The 17,673-nt window shown below is 56.2% G+C and overlaps 1 protein-coding gene across 6 annotated transcripts in view; it reads right to left on the bottom strand.

Moving 5' to 3' along the window:
- Nucleotides 1–17,673, bottom strand: part of PFKFB3 (6-phosphofructo-2-kinase/fructose-2,6-biphosphatase 3) — an 85,262-nt gene that overhangs the window by 7,480 nt on the left and 60,109 nt on the right. For all 6 annotated transcript variants that reach the window (XR_014296311.1, XM_082647641.1, XM_082647639.1 and 3 more), the window contains exons 2-14: nucleotides 10,901–11,026; nucleotides 9,827–9,923; nucleotides 9,162–9,228; nucleotides 8,623–8,697; nucleotides 8,182–8,238; nucleotides 5,880–6,004; nucleotides 5,191–5,398; nucleotides 4,619–4,765; nucleotides 4,391–4,495; nucleotides 2,920–3,049; nucleotides 2,230–2,292; nucleotides 2,051–2,115; nucleotides 107–280 (exon numbers count right to left, since the gene is read on the bottom strand). Coding sequence is in view for 5 of the 6 variants with exons in the window: in XM_082647641.1 (XP_082503767.1) it covers nucleotides 107–280; nucleotides 2,051–2,115; nucleotides 2,230–2,292; nucleotides 2,920–3,049; nucleotides 4,391–4,495; nucleotides 4,619–4,765; nucleotides 5,191–5,398; nucleotides 5,880–6,004; nucleotides 8,182–8,238; nucleotides 8,623–8,697; nucleotides 9,162–9,228; nucleotides 9,827–9,923; nucleotides 10,901–11,026 (1,439 nt within the window). In the remaining variant the exon portion in view is untranslated. The remainder of the gene's footprint in view (nucleotides 1–106; nucleotides 281–2,050; nucleotides 2,116–2,229; nucleotides 2,293–2,919; nucleotides 3,050–4,390; nucleotides 4,496–4,618; nucleotides 4,766–5,190; nucleotides 5,399–5,879; nucleotides 6,005–8,181; nucleotides 8,239–8,622; nucleotides 8,698–9,161; nucleotides 9,229–9,826; nucleotides 9,924–10,900; nucleotides 11,027–17,673) is intronic.

Genomic DNA, 17,673 nt, shown 5'->3' with positions numbered 1-17,673 from the left:
GGGCCTGAGGCCACCACCGCCCCACCGGACACACTCCTCCCCAGCAGGCACGCTCTCCCCACCCTGCACGAGACTCGACTCAGGAAGGAGAAGGGGGTCAACGCACTTGTCCGGGCAGCTGCGTGGGCACCTCCGGGGGCAGGCAGGTGGGCAGGGCAGCGGAGGTAGAGGCCACATGCTCCTCAAAGCTGTTGATGCGAGGCTTTTTGGTGGGCTCGGGGCTGGCTAGTGGGGTGACACTATTGCGTCTCATGAGCGGGTTAGGTCCCTTCTTTGCATCCTAAGCGAGACAAAGACAAAAGAGAGAAGGCGACAGTTACGAGGAAAAGGAAGTCAATAAGCCAAAACAAAAAATCCAAAACCAAACCAAACACATTTCTCTGCTTCCAGATTTCACTGAGACCACAAGCCCGACCACGGTGAACGGCCCTGGACCGAGGTGCTGCTGGCTCGTCCTGTGTCTAGCCCTCGGCAAGAACAAGGGATGATCTCTCCTCCCGAACCCCCTACCCGATCATTCCAAGACACCCACTCAGACAGACACGATGTTCGCAAAGCAGGCGAGGGAGGACGAGCAGGACGGTTCTGCACAGACAGTGATGCAGTTACAGCAGGGAAGAGATCAGAAGAAGGACCTTGCTGCCAGCCTCCAAAAACACAGAGGCAGGGGTCCTGGGCATGAGGCTTGGGCGACCGCTGGGGGCGGCAGGAGGGGCGGGGGGCGAGCAGGTGTCGTGCTGGACCCTCTCCCACTGACCTCAAGCCAGGATCTTCACAGCTCCTGTTGCTGGCGAGAACACCCAGCTTAGGACAGGAAACGCAAGCCTCCCCCAGCCAGGAGACCAAAGACGCAGGAAACCGCGAGGGCCCAACACCAGCCTTCCGACGAAGTGACAACTCCAGTGGAGTGGGGACCTCTGAAGTCCCCCAGGGCCTGTCACTCTGTAGCTCGTGGCCCAGGAGCCTGAGCTGGGGTCTGTCTCCAGCAAGCCCCTGCCTGCCCTGCTCTGAACAAGTGAAGTGTTCAGGGGCCACCAGAGCCCAGTTCGGGCCCAACCCCAAGAACCCGGCTGCTGGCAGTCCGGCGGGGAGGCTGCTACCCCTGGAAGGAGGGCAAACGCGCATCCTGCCACCCTGGCTCAGAAGGTGCCGTCACAGCCAAGGGAAGCCGTCCGCCTTCGCTTCGGTCAACCAGCCAGGCAACTGCCATGGGAGCTGGGATTTTAATGCCAAAATCCTCTGGCCAAGCTCCCTGGGAACAGGGACAAGAACATCACACTCGGTGTAAAAGAAAGGGTCGGACTGATGCTGGCAGAGAGCTGGAGTTTGACAGTCGGTATAGAGTAAATTCAAACTTTCTTTCACAATGTACGCCTGGGCAGAACCCTGCGCCGCCCTCGGGAGGCCCAGCCAGGCTGACCACCGAATTCCAGACCCCACCCTAGAGGGGGGGTCAGGTGCGGCCAGGCATTGGGGTCTCCTGGAAAAGCATTCCACCCGCCACTGCTCCCATGGCTAACTCCCGAATCACAGCTGTGTTTCCCAGTCCCACCCCTTCTTCACTCTCATCGTCTTCGTGGGAATCCGGGACCTGAGTGCATGCAGATGACTGAGTGGATCTGTGGGTTCCGTGACTCTGGAACCTGCCATCGTTTAGCTGCCCCGGAGGAAAAGGGGACAGTAACTGGGCTACGGTTACGTTTAAAAGAGCAAGAACGTCTTTCTCCTCAACACTCACTTCTCGGGTCAGGTGGGGGGGAAGAAGCGCGGCAAGAAAGAACAGGAAGACGACGCCGAGAAGCCACCCGACGGGCAGGGAGGGGCACGCGGGCGCTGAGGGAAGGGAGGGCCGCCACGGAGGCCGCTGTTCCAAACGAGACAGAATCCACCCACGGACACAGCCAGCCCTTACAAGCAAGCCGCCGGGGGTGTGGGGGGGCGTCCCCAGTGCTGGCGCCCACCGGTGCTGCCGCCTGCCAGCATCCTTCCCAGAAGGAGGACAGGGCAGGAGTGTGCGGGGGTGGGGTGGGGGCAGCGAGCTCGCACTCACCTCTGACCTCTCCCGATGCGTGCTCACGGACTCCACATTCAGGTAGATGGATTCTACTCGGCAGCCTGGGCGAGGGCAGGGAAGAGGTTGGCGACCGGTGAGAGGGGCCCCGCGCTCACAGCCTCACCGCCACCCCACCAGGGAGACGGGTCTCGGAGGGGCTGCATCACCACACTCACCGTAAGCGACAGGCGTCAGCTTCAAGACAGCATGAAGGGGGCATTTCAGGTAGGGCATCTCCTCTGAGAAGGAGAGAAGGGCCCACGGTGAGACTGGAGACTTGAGGGGGGACATTCCCAGGCCTCAGTGAGAGCTTCTGCCACGTGGGGACCACCTGCAGAGGCCTCACTGGGCAGGGTGTCCCCCCCCCCCCACTCCCGCAACCCGGCCGCGAGCCTGCTGTGCTCGAGGCAGGCGGCCCGACAAAGAACAGAACCGAAGCAAACCCAAACGCTCGCACAACGAGCCGGAGTAAAAGAGTCAATTTCCCAAACGATTTAGGTGTCAGGATCCACATTTAAGTGTTAAGAGTAACGTCAGAGTTCTCTGGGCTGTTAACTCCTTAGAGGTGGGCTGCCTCTTCCCCACCCGACCCACAGCCCCTGAGACGTGGAGACACAGGGCTTCCGGGAGGCTGGTTCTCGAAGCCATTAAGCCCACCCAGCATCAAACTGCTTGAGTGTCTTCCAGGGGCTGCAAGGAAGCGCTAGGTGGGGGGAGGGGGAGGGGACGCAGCCTTTCCTCACCCCTGGCAGCAGGCTACCCCAGCTCTAAGGCCAGTTTCCTCTCCCTCTCTCCTTTGCGGGGGCTGTGACTGGCTCCCCAACCCCCTGACCCCCCGGGAGAGGATGCATCGGAGGACCAGGCACCTGCGCTCTTGTCCAGGAAGTAGGCCAGGAGGCAGCGCAGGACGGCCTGGTGGCAGATGACCAGCACGTTCTCCTGCCGCTCCAGCTCCATGATCACAGGCTCCAGGCGCTGGACCAGGTCCTGGTAGGACTGCAAGGCAGAGGGACGGGGCACCGAGTTGGAGCAGAAGCCTGGCATCCGTGGCCACACCTCTCCCACTTATAAACCAGAGACCACACGATGGATCCTCCGTCAACCTCCCCCCCTCCGCCACCATCTGTGTGCTGCATTCCTCCCGGGCACTGGGGGACCCACCCCAACTGCCCTCTCCCTCTCACTGCTCCTTCCTGACCCTCACCCTCCACCGGGAAAGTGAGGGAACGGGGCCCTGACACACACTACAGCGCATAACAGCCCTGAACACGTTATACAGAGTGAAAGACCACAGGGTGTACGATTCCACTGTGAAACGTCCGGAACAGGGAACTCCAGAGACAGAACGCAGACTCACAGTTGTCGGGGGCTGGGGGGGAGGAACTGGGACTGACTGCTAAAAGGCTGTGGTTTATTTATGGAGCGATGGAATGTTCTAGAATTAGTGGTGATAGCTGCACAATATTGTGAAATATAAGAAAAACCACTGACCTGTACACTTTGGTTAAAATGGTGACTTTTATATGATGTGAATTTTATCTCAATAAAAGAAAATTGAAAAAGAAGGGGTAGGCCTGTACCTTTAAGACCACCGAGGTTCCCTCCACCCCTAGTCCCCTCTCTCACTAAGCAGGTCCCAGGCAACAAGGGCCTGGGAGGGACGAGGGACAGCGTCCTGGGCTCCAGGGAACTGACACGCTGAGCGGAAGGAAGCACCGCAGACGGAAAGCACCCCCACTGGGTGTCACCAGGCTGAGCCTGCGGAGACCCCAGAGCACCGCCTACGGCCGGACTCTCCACTCAGTGCTGCAGGCAGCTGCTCGCTCAGCCCGAGGGGGCCACACAGCCTCAGGGTCCCTCCACCAGCATCGATGCAGTCAGTACAAGTGACTTGCTGACGTGTCTGCCATGTCGCCCACAGTCAAGGGGGCCCTTGTGTCCAGTGAATCACCATCCAAGACTGTTTTTCTTTCCTGAGTTGTCATGTACGTCATTAGAGAAAGACATCTGTCCCTGCTGCTTGTGGGAAACACAACTGTGCTTCTCTGGGAGCTGTTTACAAGGTCCAACTCGGGAAGACTCGATTCAAAGGCAGACGGGCCAGGGCGAGCATCGGTACAGGGTAGCGGGGTGGACGCAGGGGCCCTTCCTCCCCGGAGTCATCAGTAACGGGTCCCTCCAGGTCCCTAGCAGCCCGCCTCCCCAGCCTCGCCAGACACAGTAGCCTCAGAAGGACCAGCTCAGCTCCCTGCCCACAGCACCCCAGCCACCTGCCCATCACTCGCCCAGCGCACACAGGCCCGAGCCAGAGACGCAGAGGGAGCGGGCGGCACGCACCTCCCCGGTGGGGTAGCGGTAGTAGTACTTGTCCTGCTCGCGCAGCGCGTACTCCTCGGGGTAGGTGTCTTTGATCTCCTCGTAGGTCATCTCCTCACAGACGCCCTGGGGGGAACACCCAGAGGTCACTCGAGGGAACACCCGCCACGGCCGCCCCGACCTGGCCAGCGCAGCCCCTGCAGGTGGGAAGCGCTCAGGACTGCCGGCGGCTCCCGGCCCCGGACTCACGGCGTCAATCTCGTTGAGCGCCTTCCACTGCTCGTAGGGGAGCTGCAGGGCCTCCGCCGTCTGGATGGTGCTCTTCAGCTGGCTGGTCCACACCTTGAGGTCCTTCAGGTTCTGCTCCTCCACAAACTTACTCAGGGCATTGGCGAACTGGGGGTGGAGGGGGGGGACGGCGGACGGGATGAGGGCCTCACGCCGGACCACCAGCTCTGCCCCTCCCTCCCAGAGAAACAGTGCAGGGCCTGTCCCCGTGCACATCGGGGTTGGCCACACTGTCCTCGCTGCTGGTGAGGGGGGGCCTGGGAGCAGCCACTGCACATGTACCCCCTCCCCTTGGACACACACACACACACACCCCTCCCCACAGGCTCAAGAGACCCTCCACCCTCCCCAGACACATATACGTACACACACAGACACACGTGCATATACATACCCAGAGGAACACACACAGACATACATGCACAGGTACACACAAGGGCACAGAGACACAGGGACACACACACACGGAGACGCACACAGGGACGCACAGCCCCACCCCTCGGCTTCCTGCCCCATCCCCGCACTCTTCCTACCTTCCTGCCCCTGCTGGACAGGCCCGAGTCCCCTCCGATCTTGCCCTGGAGGTTGTGCTCGCTCTCCCCGTGCCGGCACAGGTAGATGGTGCGGGGCTGCACGTGGATGTTCATCAGGTAGTACACGATGCGGCTCTGGATGTGGTCCTGGACCCTGTTCACCAGGAACCGCCGGCCCACGTCGATCACCTTGATCAGGGACAGGTCCCTGCACAGGAGGGCGACCAGCGCGTCAGAACACTGGACAGCACAGCCGGGGCAAGGCCCCGACACCGCCCCAGCCCCACTGCCGAGACTCAGCCCCAACCGATCCGCAGTGTCAGCTCCTGGGGACACAGACGGAACCTCTCTTCTCTGAGAGTCAGGGGGTCTGAGTCTGTAATTCCCGCAGAGGAGTGAGCGCGGGAGAGGCTGGCTGGCCTCCCAGAGCACGGGGAAAGAAAAGCAAGAGGATGGAAAAGAAAGCGAGCGAAACATCAAAGGACAGGAGCAAGACGGGGCTCTAATATTCCCTTTCCACACTTGTACACAGTGTCTACAACACCGAATATGTCATCAAGAGTTTTCTTTAAGATACTTAAAAAAACAGTTTATAAAAGTATCCAGGAGCAAATGCTTCGTGGGAACATCAAGAATAATATTCAAAGCCCTGAAGCAGGTGGCTCAGACGGTCTCCTCTTAGGAATTACCTGTCACATTTATCGGGGTCGAGGGGCTGGTAGCTGGCTTCATAGCAATTAATTCTCTTCATGAAATCGTCCATAGCTTCTGCTGAGTTGCAGTCTTTGTAATCCGGGCTGGAGATTTTCACTTCCTGTAACACCACAAAGAGGCAGCTGATAAATCATGCTGGAAGGCTTTCTGCTTAGAATGAAGCAGGCTTTGGGGCTCGCAAACGGGGAAAAGCACAGACGGGCTCAGAACGATGATGACCCTACCCAGCGTTTTAAGAGAAAAAAAAAAGAGATATGGCTGGACGCTGAGTCATAACCCCATGCTTCCATGGGGAGAGCACCCAGGGCAGACAGAGCCTCTCAGCCTGGAAGGGCGAACACGGGAAATCCACGCAGATTCTAATGAGCCCCTCTGAATGGGCCCTGATTCGGGATCAATCCAGGAGCCAGGTCACCACCAGACAACCCAGCCTTCAATTCAGCTGAGTCCCCATAAGCACCTACAGCGTTCACCCCACCAAGCGGAGGTTGTCCGTAAGCAAAAGTGCACCGGGAGGTGCTGGCGGTGCCCTGGGCCCACGTGCCAGGCAGGATTCCTCCTCCACTGCCCCGAGGTGGGGGGAGCACGCACTTGTCACTGGTCCCCAGTGGATGCTTCTCCGCCTGGACTGCGTGTCCTGTCCTCCTGCCCAAGGCTTGCTCTCATGGGACAGAGACGGAGGAGAAATGCCCCTCGGGCCTGCCATCCCCTATAACTGACCAATAGGCCTGAGCAACCTGGCAGATTTCAGGGAAACTGCCAGGATGTGTTAATGCATGTGCTCTTTTCGTCCTCAACAACGACCACAACCATAAAAGAGAGGCAGGCACGCTGCAAAATCCAAGTTCAGCGGGGAGTTTCATGGGTGCATGGTTACGTTCCGGGAAGATGAAAAAGTTCTGGAGGTGGATGCTGGGGATGGCTTCCCAGCAATGTGAATGTGCTGAGTGTCACGGAGCTGAGCACTTAAAAACGGCCCAAATGGTACCTTTTATATTATGTATATTTTAGCACGATTTTAAAAAAAATCTCAGTTCACAAACCCCTTTCTCCAGCACAGCCTTTGCATAAAAAGCACAACAGAAAGGCCTAAAAACTGCAAAGTTGCTTTGAGGCTTCATCAGAGAAAGAGATCTCTGAACACAGAGAGGGTCGGGGCAAACAGATCCACGGATTCACAGAGGATGAGACAGAGTTTCTGGCCAAAGCGAGTGTAGACGGCTCACTGGGGAAAAACGATTCTGCAGCTGCACTCTGCTTCCCTAGCAAGTGGAAATGGTAGAACCAAACCAAAGAAATACAGCAAAACCCTTTGTTTAGAGCATGGAAACTTCCGTTTCCTCCTACTCTGAGCCTCTTCCTTTGGGGCCACTGAAACCAATCTGGACTGATTTTCTACCATTTCAATAGCTCTTCCTGAAATATGAACTCATTTCTGAGAAATGCGTGTAAATATTCCCACTGCCTTGGAGAAAAGGCCCAACACCAAAAGCTAACTAACTCCCAGCATCCCTTTAAAGGATGTGCACTTGTATGCGGCCAAACTCTAGCGCTCCCTGCAGAAGTGTCGGACCAGCTTTTCTTTACAGGTAACGTCTTACTCTGATGTATTTAAGCTGGAGAAGAAATTATCTACGATATAAGAAAGGGAACTGCGGTGAAGTCTTCATAGTAACCGTTTCCGTTTATGAGCTATTGCTATCAAATAAAATTTAAGAATTAATCAAATTAAACTGCCAATTACCCTCAATTTACCCAGGCAACTTCCCCTTGGTACAGGGAGAGGAGCAGGAAGATGGTTTAACCACCCACATTCTTCCCAAATTTGGGAATTCTGCCTTCTGTCCACTGAGTCCTACGTGCTTTTGTCAATACACAACCATTCTTACCTACCAGGGGCCTTTAGAGCAAAAGAGACCAGCCTGCTACCTCCCCTCCCGTCCAGAGGGGTGAGGTGCTCTTTGCCCTAAGCAGTCCCATCACCCCCCAACTGCCAGGCTCCTGCCACCAACAGAAACTGTTCGAGGTTCCCCAATTTCTCTCTTATGTCCCACAAAGACAGCTTTCTGCCAACCATCTGAAAGGACCTTGATGAAGCCAGTCCAAGTCACAGAATGTGCTTTTAAGTTAAATACCGCTCTGTACTTCTGACCCCCCGATCCCTCCTCAGACAAAATCAACAACCAGCTGGGAGAGCCAGCTCTTTCTCAGGCTGGCTTCTCTGGGCCGACCCAGTCCCTCACTTTTCTCAGATTAGCACACTACAAAGGGTCTTACCATGATGTTGGAGGCCACAACTGTAGGATCATCACACACAGACTCAATGAAAAACACCTGGGACGAAGCAAGACAGAAACGCTAAGAAACAACAAATGTGGTAACACAAAGGGCCAACTTTGGTATCACTGTGATGTCACTACCACACTGGAGCAGAAAGGACCCCACTCATAAATCCCCAAATACAGAAAAAGGAACCAGCCACTCAGTCCTGAGTCCTCTGCACCCGCCCCCAATAGAGGGATGCTCCCCCTCCCTAGTCGCTGTAACCCCCAAGAGCCCCCACCAGTCAGGCCCAATCTGTAGGCAGCAAAACCCAGGCAGCGGGAGGGGAAGGCCCGAGCATGGAGCACAGGTGCTCCAGACACAGGAACCAGCCAATCCCTGTGGGGCTTCCCTTGCTCCTGCGCGCTCCGAGGCGAGACGAGAAATCAGGCTCACCTTGAAATCATTTTCTTTGGCAAAATGAAGGATCATGTGTCTCCTCTCTCTAGTAGTATTGGTGGCGTCGAAAACCTGGCAGGGAGAAAGAAGGGCAGTGAACAGAGCCCAGTTTGAGTTGAACAGTGTTTACCAAACCACCAGAGGTCAGGCCTGGTACTTCCTGGGGCTCCAGGAGAGACCTCACCCTCCCAGGCCCCCCACTGCCTCCTCCTGCACTCAAGGATGGAAGGGGAGGGATGGGAATAGAACTTAAAGCAAAGGAACGACAGCCATACGCAGGGGAGGGAGCACAAGGAAGGGACGCTAGCTCCCTCGGCTGCAGCCACCCCAGGTCCAGCTGCCTGTGCCCCCGAGTCCGCCGGACGATCACCTTCCCCCCCGAGTCCCTGTGCTGCCCTTGCCCCCTGCTTCCCTCACAGCTCAGGCCAGACACCTGTCCCAACTGGAGGTGTCCCCACGCAGCTCTGACTACATTCCCTCCCTCCCAGGGCACCATCCCGCTGGGATCGGAGACAGGGCTTATACTCCAGGCTTACTGCAATTTGGCCCCCTTCCTTCGTCAGGTAACTTTTGACATCTCTCAAGGCAGCCAGCGCACACTGCCTGCAACACACAGAAAGAGCATGGGCGCATCAGAGCCGGGCCGTCGCAGGAGGACGCGCAGGCACCCCCAATTCACCCCAACGAGCGGGGTGACCTGTGATTCTACGGCTAAACTGCTCAGGCAGGCAGGACCGTCAGGCCCGAGGCCCCCGATGGGAGGCCCGAGGCCCCCGATGGGAGCCCCGCACACACGGCTGCGGCACTTGGGACTCGGCCTCGTGCCGGCTGCACACTGAAATTCCCCTGGGAGCTTTCAAAACATGGATGCCCAGGTCCTGCCCACAAATGCCCACTGTACCCATCTGGGCAGGGCTGTGCCCAGCTCCCAAGTGATTCTAAAGTGCAGCTGTCACACTTCAGTTCCCTGGTCACTTTGAGCTGAAAAGAAAATCCTTTTCCCACGTAAACAGATGATTTTCCAGGAAAATGATTTAGTTCATTCCTAATGAGATGTTGTTGTCGGACAGCGGGATCAGTGAGGCTCAGAGGCCGAGAGGCTCCTGCTGATACACAAGGAGGGGGACCAGCTGCCTCTCTCTCCCCAACCTGGTGCTACAGAGCGCCCGGCCCCCTCCGCCCACCGCAGCCCGGGCCTCACTTGCGGACTTTCATGGCCTCCTCATTGTCCGGGCGGAAGAAGTTGTAGGAGCTGTACTGCTTCACGGCCTCCCGGCGGTACTCGCCCACGTTGAACACTGGATGGAAAAGAAAGGTCCCTTAGCTGACCACGCTGACCACCAGAAGGGCCTCCCACGGTCAGGATCGCTCTTTCCAGAAAAGAAAAGCAAGCCGGCACATGACTTGAATAAGATCCCGATAAGACCCGGAAACCAGACAGTGGGCTCTGCGTCCTGCGCTGGTATCGCTTGGCCTGCAAGGCTGCCCAGCTCCCCCAAACCCAGGACCTTGTTTCTCCAGGGTTGCCTCCCATGGCCCAGCCTGCAGGCCGGCCTCTCCAGGCCGGGGCTGAAGCCTGAGCCTGAGAGCAGGTGGCAGCCACAGGCCTAGTGAAGATCGGGGCCGTGATGTTCGCCAGCGCACTGGGGGTGGAGAGAGTGAGGGCTCATATGCGTGGCCGGGGCCACAGCAGCCCTTCTGCAGATCAGCAGCCCGCGCCCAGGGTGGGCAGTGGGCGCTGAGCCAGTGCTTAGTATAGGAAGCACTGCTCTGGGCACAGGGCGGGGTGGGCAGCAAACGTGAAAAATCAGTCCCCGTGCTCAACACCCCCCGTGGAGGTGGGAAGACCGGCAAAGATTCGCAAAAATATAATCAATAGTACACAGCACTTTATGACGGTCAGTGGAGGAGTGTCACAACTAAGGGCTTGGGGAACTTAAAGGAAAAGATCCACACAGACTGCGGTGGTCAGAGAAGGCTTCTTAGAGGAGGTGAGGGCTGAGCTGGGCAGGATGCAGGGCAGTGGGAACCAGACAGCAGCCGGTGAAAAGAGACCCTCCCCCTCCCATACACAGCATGCAGGGTGGAGGGCGGCACAGCCGGAAAGGAAAGTGTGTCCCTCGACTACAGGGACAGCACCCTGTCAGATGGCCCTGCAAAGAGAGTCCCAGCAGCTGGAGAGGGAAAGGCCATTCTTTTTTGGGGGGGGGGGTGGTCATGGCAAGCAGGAGGGTGCCCTCAGCCTGACAGCCCCGGCCTGGGGGCGCAGGCTCACCTTTCGTGGGGACGCCAATCCAGTTGAGGTAGCGGGTCAGCTTCTTGGAGATGTACGTCTTCCCCCGGGCTGGGAGGCCCACCATGACGATCACCGTTGGGGAGTTGGTGAGCTTTGGCCCACAGGCTGGGGAGAGCAACACAGAAAGGGCCATGGATAAAGCAGCCAGCAGGGCCCACAACAGGCTTTAAAGAATTCCACGAGGGACTTCCCTGGCAGTCCAGCAGTTAAGATTCCGTGCTCCCAATGCAGGGGGCATGGGTTCGATCCCTGGTCAGGGAGCTAAGATCCTGCAAGCCTCACGGTGCGGCAAAAAAAAAGAAAAGAAAAGAAAGAATTCCACGGAAACACAGCTTTCATTCCCACCTCAAAGCCCCTACATTTTACAATCCAGCGGGACTGGGCCCCTGGGGGCCAGAGCCCTTGGTCACACAGCTCCCTCTTGCTTTGAGGTCCACACGGCAGGGACCCCAAATTCCCAGCCTGACACCTGAGGGCCCAAAACCCAACCAGGAACAAATTACTAACCCCAGAGCAGACAGCACCCCTGGGGGTGTAAGGCTCACCAGTGATGATGAGGTTATCAGTAGGAGAGGTTGTTTCTGATGCAACATAACATGTAAATCGAGGCGGCAAGTAGGAGCCCTGGGGGGTGGGGCCCCAGCGGTGGCCAAATTACAGACAGAAGCCTATTGTCAATGTCCGCACCGCCATGCGTGAAGTCTGCATGGCCTTCCTAAAATAAGTAATTTTTAAAAGGCAATTTTCACAAGTAAGAGTTTATCAAATGCAAGTAGGTCAGGGACCCGGAGGCTGACTCCCACAAATTTATCTGTCCCTGAGACTCTCCTGTCCCTTCCTGCTCCCCGCTTCCACCAGGTCACATGGGCCCCGGCAGGGGCCCCGGAAACCCAGAGCGTCTTGCCTGACTTTGCTGAAAGTCAAAGGGGATTTGCAAAATCCCCTCCTGACTTTGCTGCTGAACCACTGTCCCATGTTCCTCAGAATCTCAACAAAACAGCAGGGAGAGAGGTTTTCACTGGCTTTGAAGAAAGCAGCCCAAAGAACCCTGTTCTGGACATTTCAGGTGCAGTGTTTCCTCGGCTGGCGTCTTGCCCCTGAGATGCTCCGGCATCATGGTGACGAGAGTGTTCTCGAGCCTGGGGCTGCCCATGGGAGCCAGAGACCAGCCGCCTGCCCGCTCCCTGACCCGCAGATGGGAGGCAGGGAGAGCCGCCAGGCCACTGACAGCACAGGCTTGAGGAGATGCCTCCTCTTAAGCTGGACACCCCGACACAGCCCCATGATGCTGGGCCTGGGGGGGCCAAACTGAGGTCACGTGTCCAAACACCGGCCGTGCTGTTGCAGGGTCTGCTCCTGGACCTGCAGGCTGGGGCCACAGAGGCAGCCAGCACCGCACACAGGGGCTGTGTCTCCTTTCATGTTTCTAGACCATCGGTGACCTTCTCCACACAGAGCGAGGAGGAGAAGGAAAAAGGCCATCGGGAGGCCAAGAGACATGAGGGAGCCACAGAAACCCCTGGCTGGGATTCCCCAGCAGCCATCGGCCGGGAACAAACAGGTTCCTAGAAGACAGAGGCCATTTCCCTGCCCTGCGTCAGCACACGAGTGGGGCAAAGACGCGCCGGTCGGCCATGTGTCACTCCGGCAACTGCAGGTGACACATGAGAAAGTGAAAGTGTCCTCGCCTGTGCCTGGAAACGATACTCATTCTGCTCACCCTTCCCCCAAGCCACCGGTTTTCCCCTGGTCTTATCTGATGTCCCCACATGCCACTGCTCTCAAGAGCATCGCACACAGAGACAGACGTGCGCACGTGCACGCGCACACACACACACTCTCAGCTGTGCACATACATGGAATACTTTTGTTGGACTCATGCCAAGGAAACAGAGACAGAGGCTGACTGATTTATCAAATCGGGGATTACTTCTATATCCACTAATTGTATGCACAAAGCTCTGGCAGTAGACACTTGGGGAGGAAAAAAAAAAAAAAACCCATAAAGACACGGCAGAGTAGATATCTGAAGCCAAAAATTCAAGCTGGATCTCAAACCCAAACAAACCATCCCTCCTTTGTCTGGCGAAGCAGAAATGATTCCTCTCTTCCTTTGGCTTCTTGCGTGAGATTCAGAGAGCTGCCAGAGGGATGGCCAAAGGTGCCTGCAGCTGCCCCTCCGCCCAGGGGTCCCCAAGACAGAAGGGAAACCACAAAACCTTGTGGCTAAACCTTCGGGTTTTACTCTTCTTCATCCCTGCACCCTCTTTTTTTTAAACTCACCATACATCTCAAAGTGCTTTCACGGTCCTATAATCACCTGCCTCTGCTTCAGTTCCCCTCTGACTCTCAGTTTCTTCTTCTCTGCAGACCTTTTTAACCCTCCCACCTCTCATACCTTCCTCCCTGGAGCTCTGCCTTTTCGTCTTCCTCCCCAACAGCACAGGGATTTTCACAAGATTTTCCAAAAAGTACTTGTGTGCAAGGGGATACACAGAGGTTAGTGGGGTAAAGAAGCAATCGTCTGAAGCCCCTGGACAGAGGCTGCATTCGCAGGTTCCAATTCCAGCCCTGCTCCCTGACTGAGCTGCTAACCTCTCCGATCTATGTAACCCACTGCCTCAAGCAGGCAGGACAGCTGTCCCGGCCCGCGGCATGGACACCACAACGCAGGCTCAGAAAATAAAAGAAACCAATGGAAGACACTTTGCCGCTGCTCCCATACCTCCTGCAAGCTTTCTTCTACTCAGAGGCGCTCCTAAATGTTAACCTCAAAAAGATGCCACATCACTTGTGCTCTTTCCCTACGAGTCGGTAAGTCATGTTTCAGTGCCGAGTTTCAGGGGAACTAATGGAAGACTGACGGCCAAGCTGTAGCTGTAGACAGGGCCAGTGCTCAGGATAGCCCCATGGAAGTTCCACGGCCGGGTGTCTACAGTAACCATGGCAACCTGCTCCCCTGCCGCTGCCCGGCAAGGGCTGTGACCCTGCGGTGATGCCACTGCCCAAGAAGGGCTCTCTGGGGAGTGGGTCCATGTGACTGGCCCTGGACTGTGCTCCGCCGGACACAAACCCTCTCCTGAGATCACACCAGCCCAGAGAGTCTGCTTGGTCCGTGTTAAGAATACACATCTAGAGACTTCCCTGGCGGTCCAGTTGTGGAGACTTCGCCTTCTGATGTAGGGCCTGTGGGTTTGATCCCTGGTCAGGAAGCTAAGATCCCACATGCCTCGTGGCCAAAAAACCAAAACATAAATCAGAAGCAATGTTGCAACAAATTCAATAAAGACTTTAAAAACGGTCCACATCAAAAAAAAAAAATCTTAAAAAAAACAAAACAAAACATCTAAGTGAGCTTGCCCCAGGCAGGTGGGCTGAGGCTCTGCGGGGTAGAGAGACCCCAGCTCAGCAAAATCTCTTTTCAAAGCTCTTCTGGACTGTGTGGTGGATGCCAAACTCATTCATTGCTTTGCACGCACATTTTAACTCGCGCCTAACCTTTGTGCAGCAAACGGCCCTCCCGACCCGACACGCTCTCCGGCAGACAGCGAGGGATGGGCATTTTAGTGAATCAGTTGACAACACAAGAGCGTGGTGGCTGAGAGGGTCTAGAGCCAAGCAGAGTTCAAAGCCGGGCTCTGACACTTCCTCGGGCCGTGGACAAGTTACTTGATCTCTCAGGGTCTCGGTTTTCCCTTTCTGTGAAATGCAGGGATGCTTCAGAAAGGTTCTCAGGAGGATTAATCACAAGATAATATGTGTAAGATACTTGCTACGTTGGCCTCCGTCAGCCATTAAGGCTTCATCATCCCAGACACGAGGGAACTAGGACCCACAAGTGAAGGAGGTCCCCCTGCACAGGCAGTGAGGGACAGACCTGGAGCTCACCTCCGTCTTTCTCACCCGCAATCCTTCAGTCCCTCCTTCCTCAATCAGTGGTTCTCAACCAGTGGCTGAACCTAAGAAGCTTTTTAAAACCAGGATGCCCGGGCCCCACCTGCAGCAATTCTCACGTGGTGTGGGGTACCAGCATGGATTTTTTCCCCAAAGTCTCCCCTAAATGATTTTAATGTGAAGTCAGGGCCAAGAATCACCTCTATAAATTATAGTGGCCACCCAAGGATAAGGTCAGGATTTCTCTGGAAGGTTTCCTTCCCTTCCTTCCCTCTTTAGGTTGGAAAACCATCAGTGGAGCTAAGCCCCTGCTGAGATGAAACCTTCTCTCAGCAGACAGTACACAACCTACTTTACAGAGATGAGGAAACTGGATTCCGAGTGGGGAAACGATAAGTAAGTCCAGACCTGTACACAGAACTCTCAGCTTTCTGTGATGACAAACAGAAAGGATCGCCAGCTCTCGCCAGTCGAGGATTTACTTCTTTGTACACTTAGCTGATTCACCAAGTCAGTAAGTCTCCCTGAGTTATGGTCTGCGCTTGAAGGAAGCTGCAGGTTTTGTAAGAAGCCCTTACCACCATGAAGGTGTAGCAACGGGGCCCCTCACCGATGTGTTTCAGAGGTGGAAATACCACCAAACGAATCAATCTGGGGCTTTGTACTGTGCTTGTTTGACTGCTCTTTATACATCAGCAGTAGTGTTTCCGCTGCCCTCTTGTAGTTTTCACATCTCAGAGGAGGCTGCCGTACACCCCCAACTAGGACAGCACTTAGAAAGACGGGAACAGGTTCAGAAGGGAGAAAATCCACCCAGGGTTCCGAATGCCACGAAAGAAGGGGGCAGGGGCAGGGAATCTGGAAAGACGCCAAGAAGGGATACCTTCTCTTCGCTATTGGATGAGAGACAAATGTGACTATATAAACGGTGACAGACACTGCTACTTAAAATAATGACACGTAAGCAGTAAATATCCAGGGTACAGATATTTTCATAAGAAAAAAACATAACCCCACAGCCACAGGCAGGGATTCCAGGAGTGGGCGGGGACAGGAGACTTAATCCATCAGCTTTAGCAAGCCCCCCCCACCCCCCACCTCAAGCCGTGAATTGTTCCGACAGGGATTTTCAGGCAAATCTCTCATCTGCGTGTGAGACGTGCAGACTGATAGATTCTAATGGATGCGTCTGTGAAGCCTGGAGGAAAAGCATGGCTGCATACTTGTGTCTCTCACAATCACGCGGCTGAGCGGACGCCAGCCAATCTCAGCACCCCGGCCCCGGCTGGACCTCCCAGCTCTCACCCCACCGTGAACCCCAGGGAACGACTACATGTGCGTGCGCATTTGTATGTATGTATACAGGCGTTTACAGAACCAGCCCGTATTTGTATGACCCATTACAGTTCACCGAGCACTCCATCAATATCTTTTATTCAAAAGTCAAAAAGGCTGGGGCTGTTTCTGCATCTCGCCATCTCCCTCAGGATTTCAGGTGGGGCATTCCTCACTACCAGTAGGTTTTACAGAAATACAACCAGACCGTGGTCAGCCTGTTCAGCGAGCTATGTAAGAGCATACCTGAAAGGCTGGTGGAACAAGACACCTGCAAGGCCCCCAGCCCTCGGCTACCTTGTAAAGAAGCCCAGCTGTCCTTCAGGCTTCTGTAGCCCGCTGGACCAGAGGGGTCAAGCTGGTGGAGGAGCACCCCCCCCCCGCCCCCAGTGTGGGGAGCACCTGGCCAGGTCCCCATCAACAGGATGACCTAGGAGCACCCCAGGGCCAGCTCTCCCAACCTCCTGGGGCAGGTCCGGAGTTGGTGGGGGGCGGGGGGGGGGGTGATTCACACCTGGGCAAAGCCTGGGGAGAGGAGCTGTCATCGTGGCCTTGGTGACCATCCCCTGAGAAACGTGGCAGCAGAGAAGGTCAGCAGGCCACCTAGTGCCCAGGCTCTGTGGATGCCTAAAAACCACCTGGAGGGTTTGCACTTGGAAGCCCACGTTTACCTCTCAGGCAACCTGACCTGACCTGGAGCAAAACACGGCTATCTCAGCCTGGCCACCTGACAGGCTCCTGGGCGGGTTCCCTGGAGGAGGAGTGTCGCCTTCAAACCACCCGCACCACCCTTTTAAGAGGTGCTCTCTCCCTGGCTGGGGACGGAGCCCAAGGTAAACCTTCCCAAAGCATTCATGGGCCACGACGGACAGGGCGAGGAGGTGAACTGCCAGCAAATTCCGAGCTCAGTGAGTGTGTGTACACGCGCGCGCACGTGGGAAACGTTGCCAACTGTGCAGTCACCCATCCGCAGACACCCCCCCCCCAAAACCTGCACAAAGACTTGGTTCCAGACAACTCTCTTGTAGACCCCAGCACAGGAGCTAGAGGTGGGAGCGCGGAAAGGAAGAGAGGAGGGAGGTAGACAGCAGTAAAGAGAGAGAAGACAGGTAAAAACCAGAACTAGAGAGAGAAGATTAGAAATTCATAGAAAGAAGGAGAGAAATACAGGAGATATATAAAGAGAGAGAAACATATAGAAAGATGGAGTGAGAGGGAGTGGAAATACAGAGGGTGAGAGATAAATATATAGGAGGAAAAGGCGAGATGGAAAGAGGTAAAAAGGAAGGAGGGAAGGAAGGGGAGAGAGAGGAGGGGAGGTAGCGACGGACAGAGAAAGGGGGCTGAGACCCGCGGAGGCGCGGCGGGCGCCCAGGAGCGGGGCCCGGGCCGGGGGACACGCAGACGTCCCTTCCCACGCCTCCCCGAAGCGGAGACCTTCTGCCGCGCTCCGCGCTTCCCGTCCCGTGCGCTCGCTGTTTCCGGGTCCCTCTGCGCTCCCGGCGCGAGCGGAGTGGAGCTCC

The sequence above is a fragment of the Grampus griseus genome (genome assembly GCF_964374135.1).
Source record: "Grampus griseus genome assembly, chromosome: 2".
In the NCBI taxonomy this organism is placed as follows: Eukaryota; Metazoa; Chordata; class Mammalia; order Artiodactyla; family Delphinidae; genus Grampus; species Grampus griseus.
The sequence above is the reverse complement of the archived record's forward strand: the minus strand, read 5'-3'. Positions and strand labels throughout refer to the sequence as shown.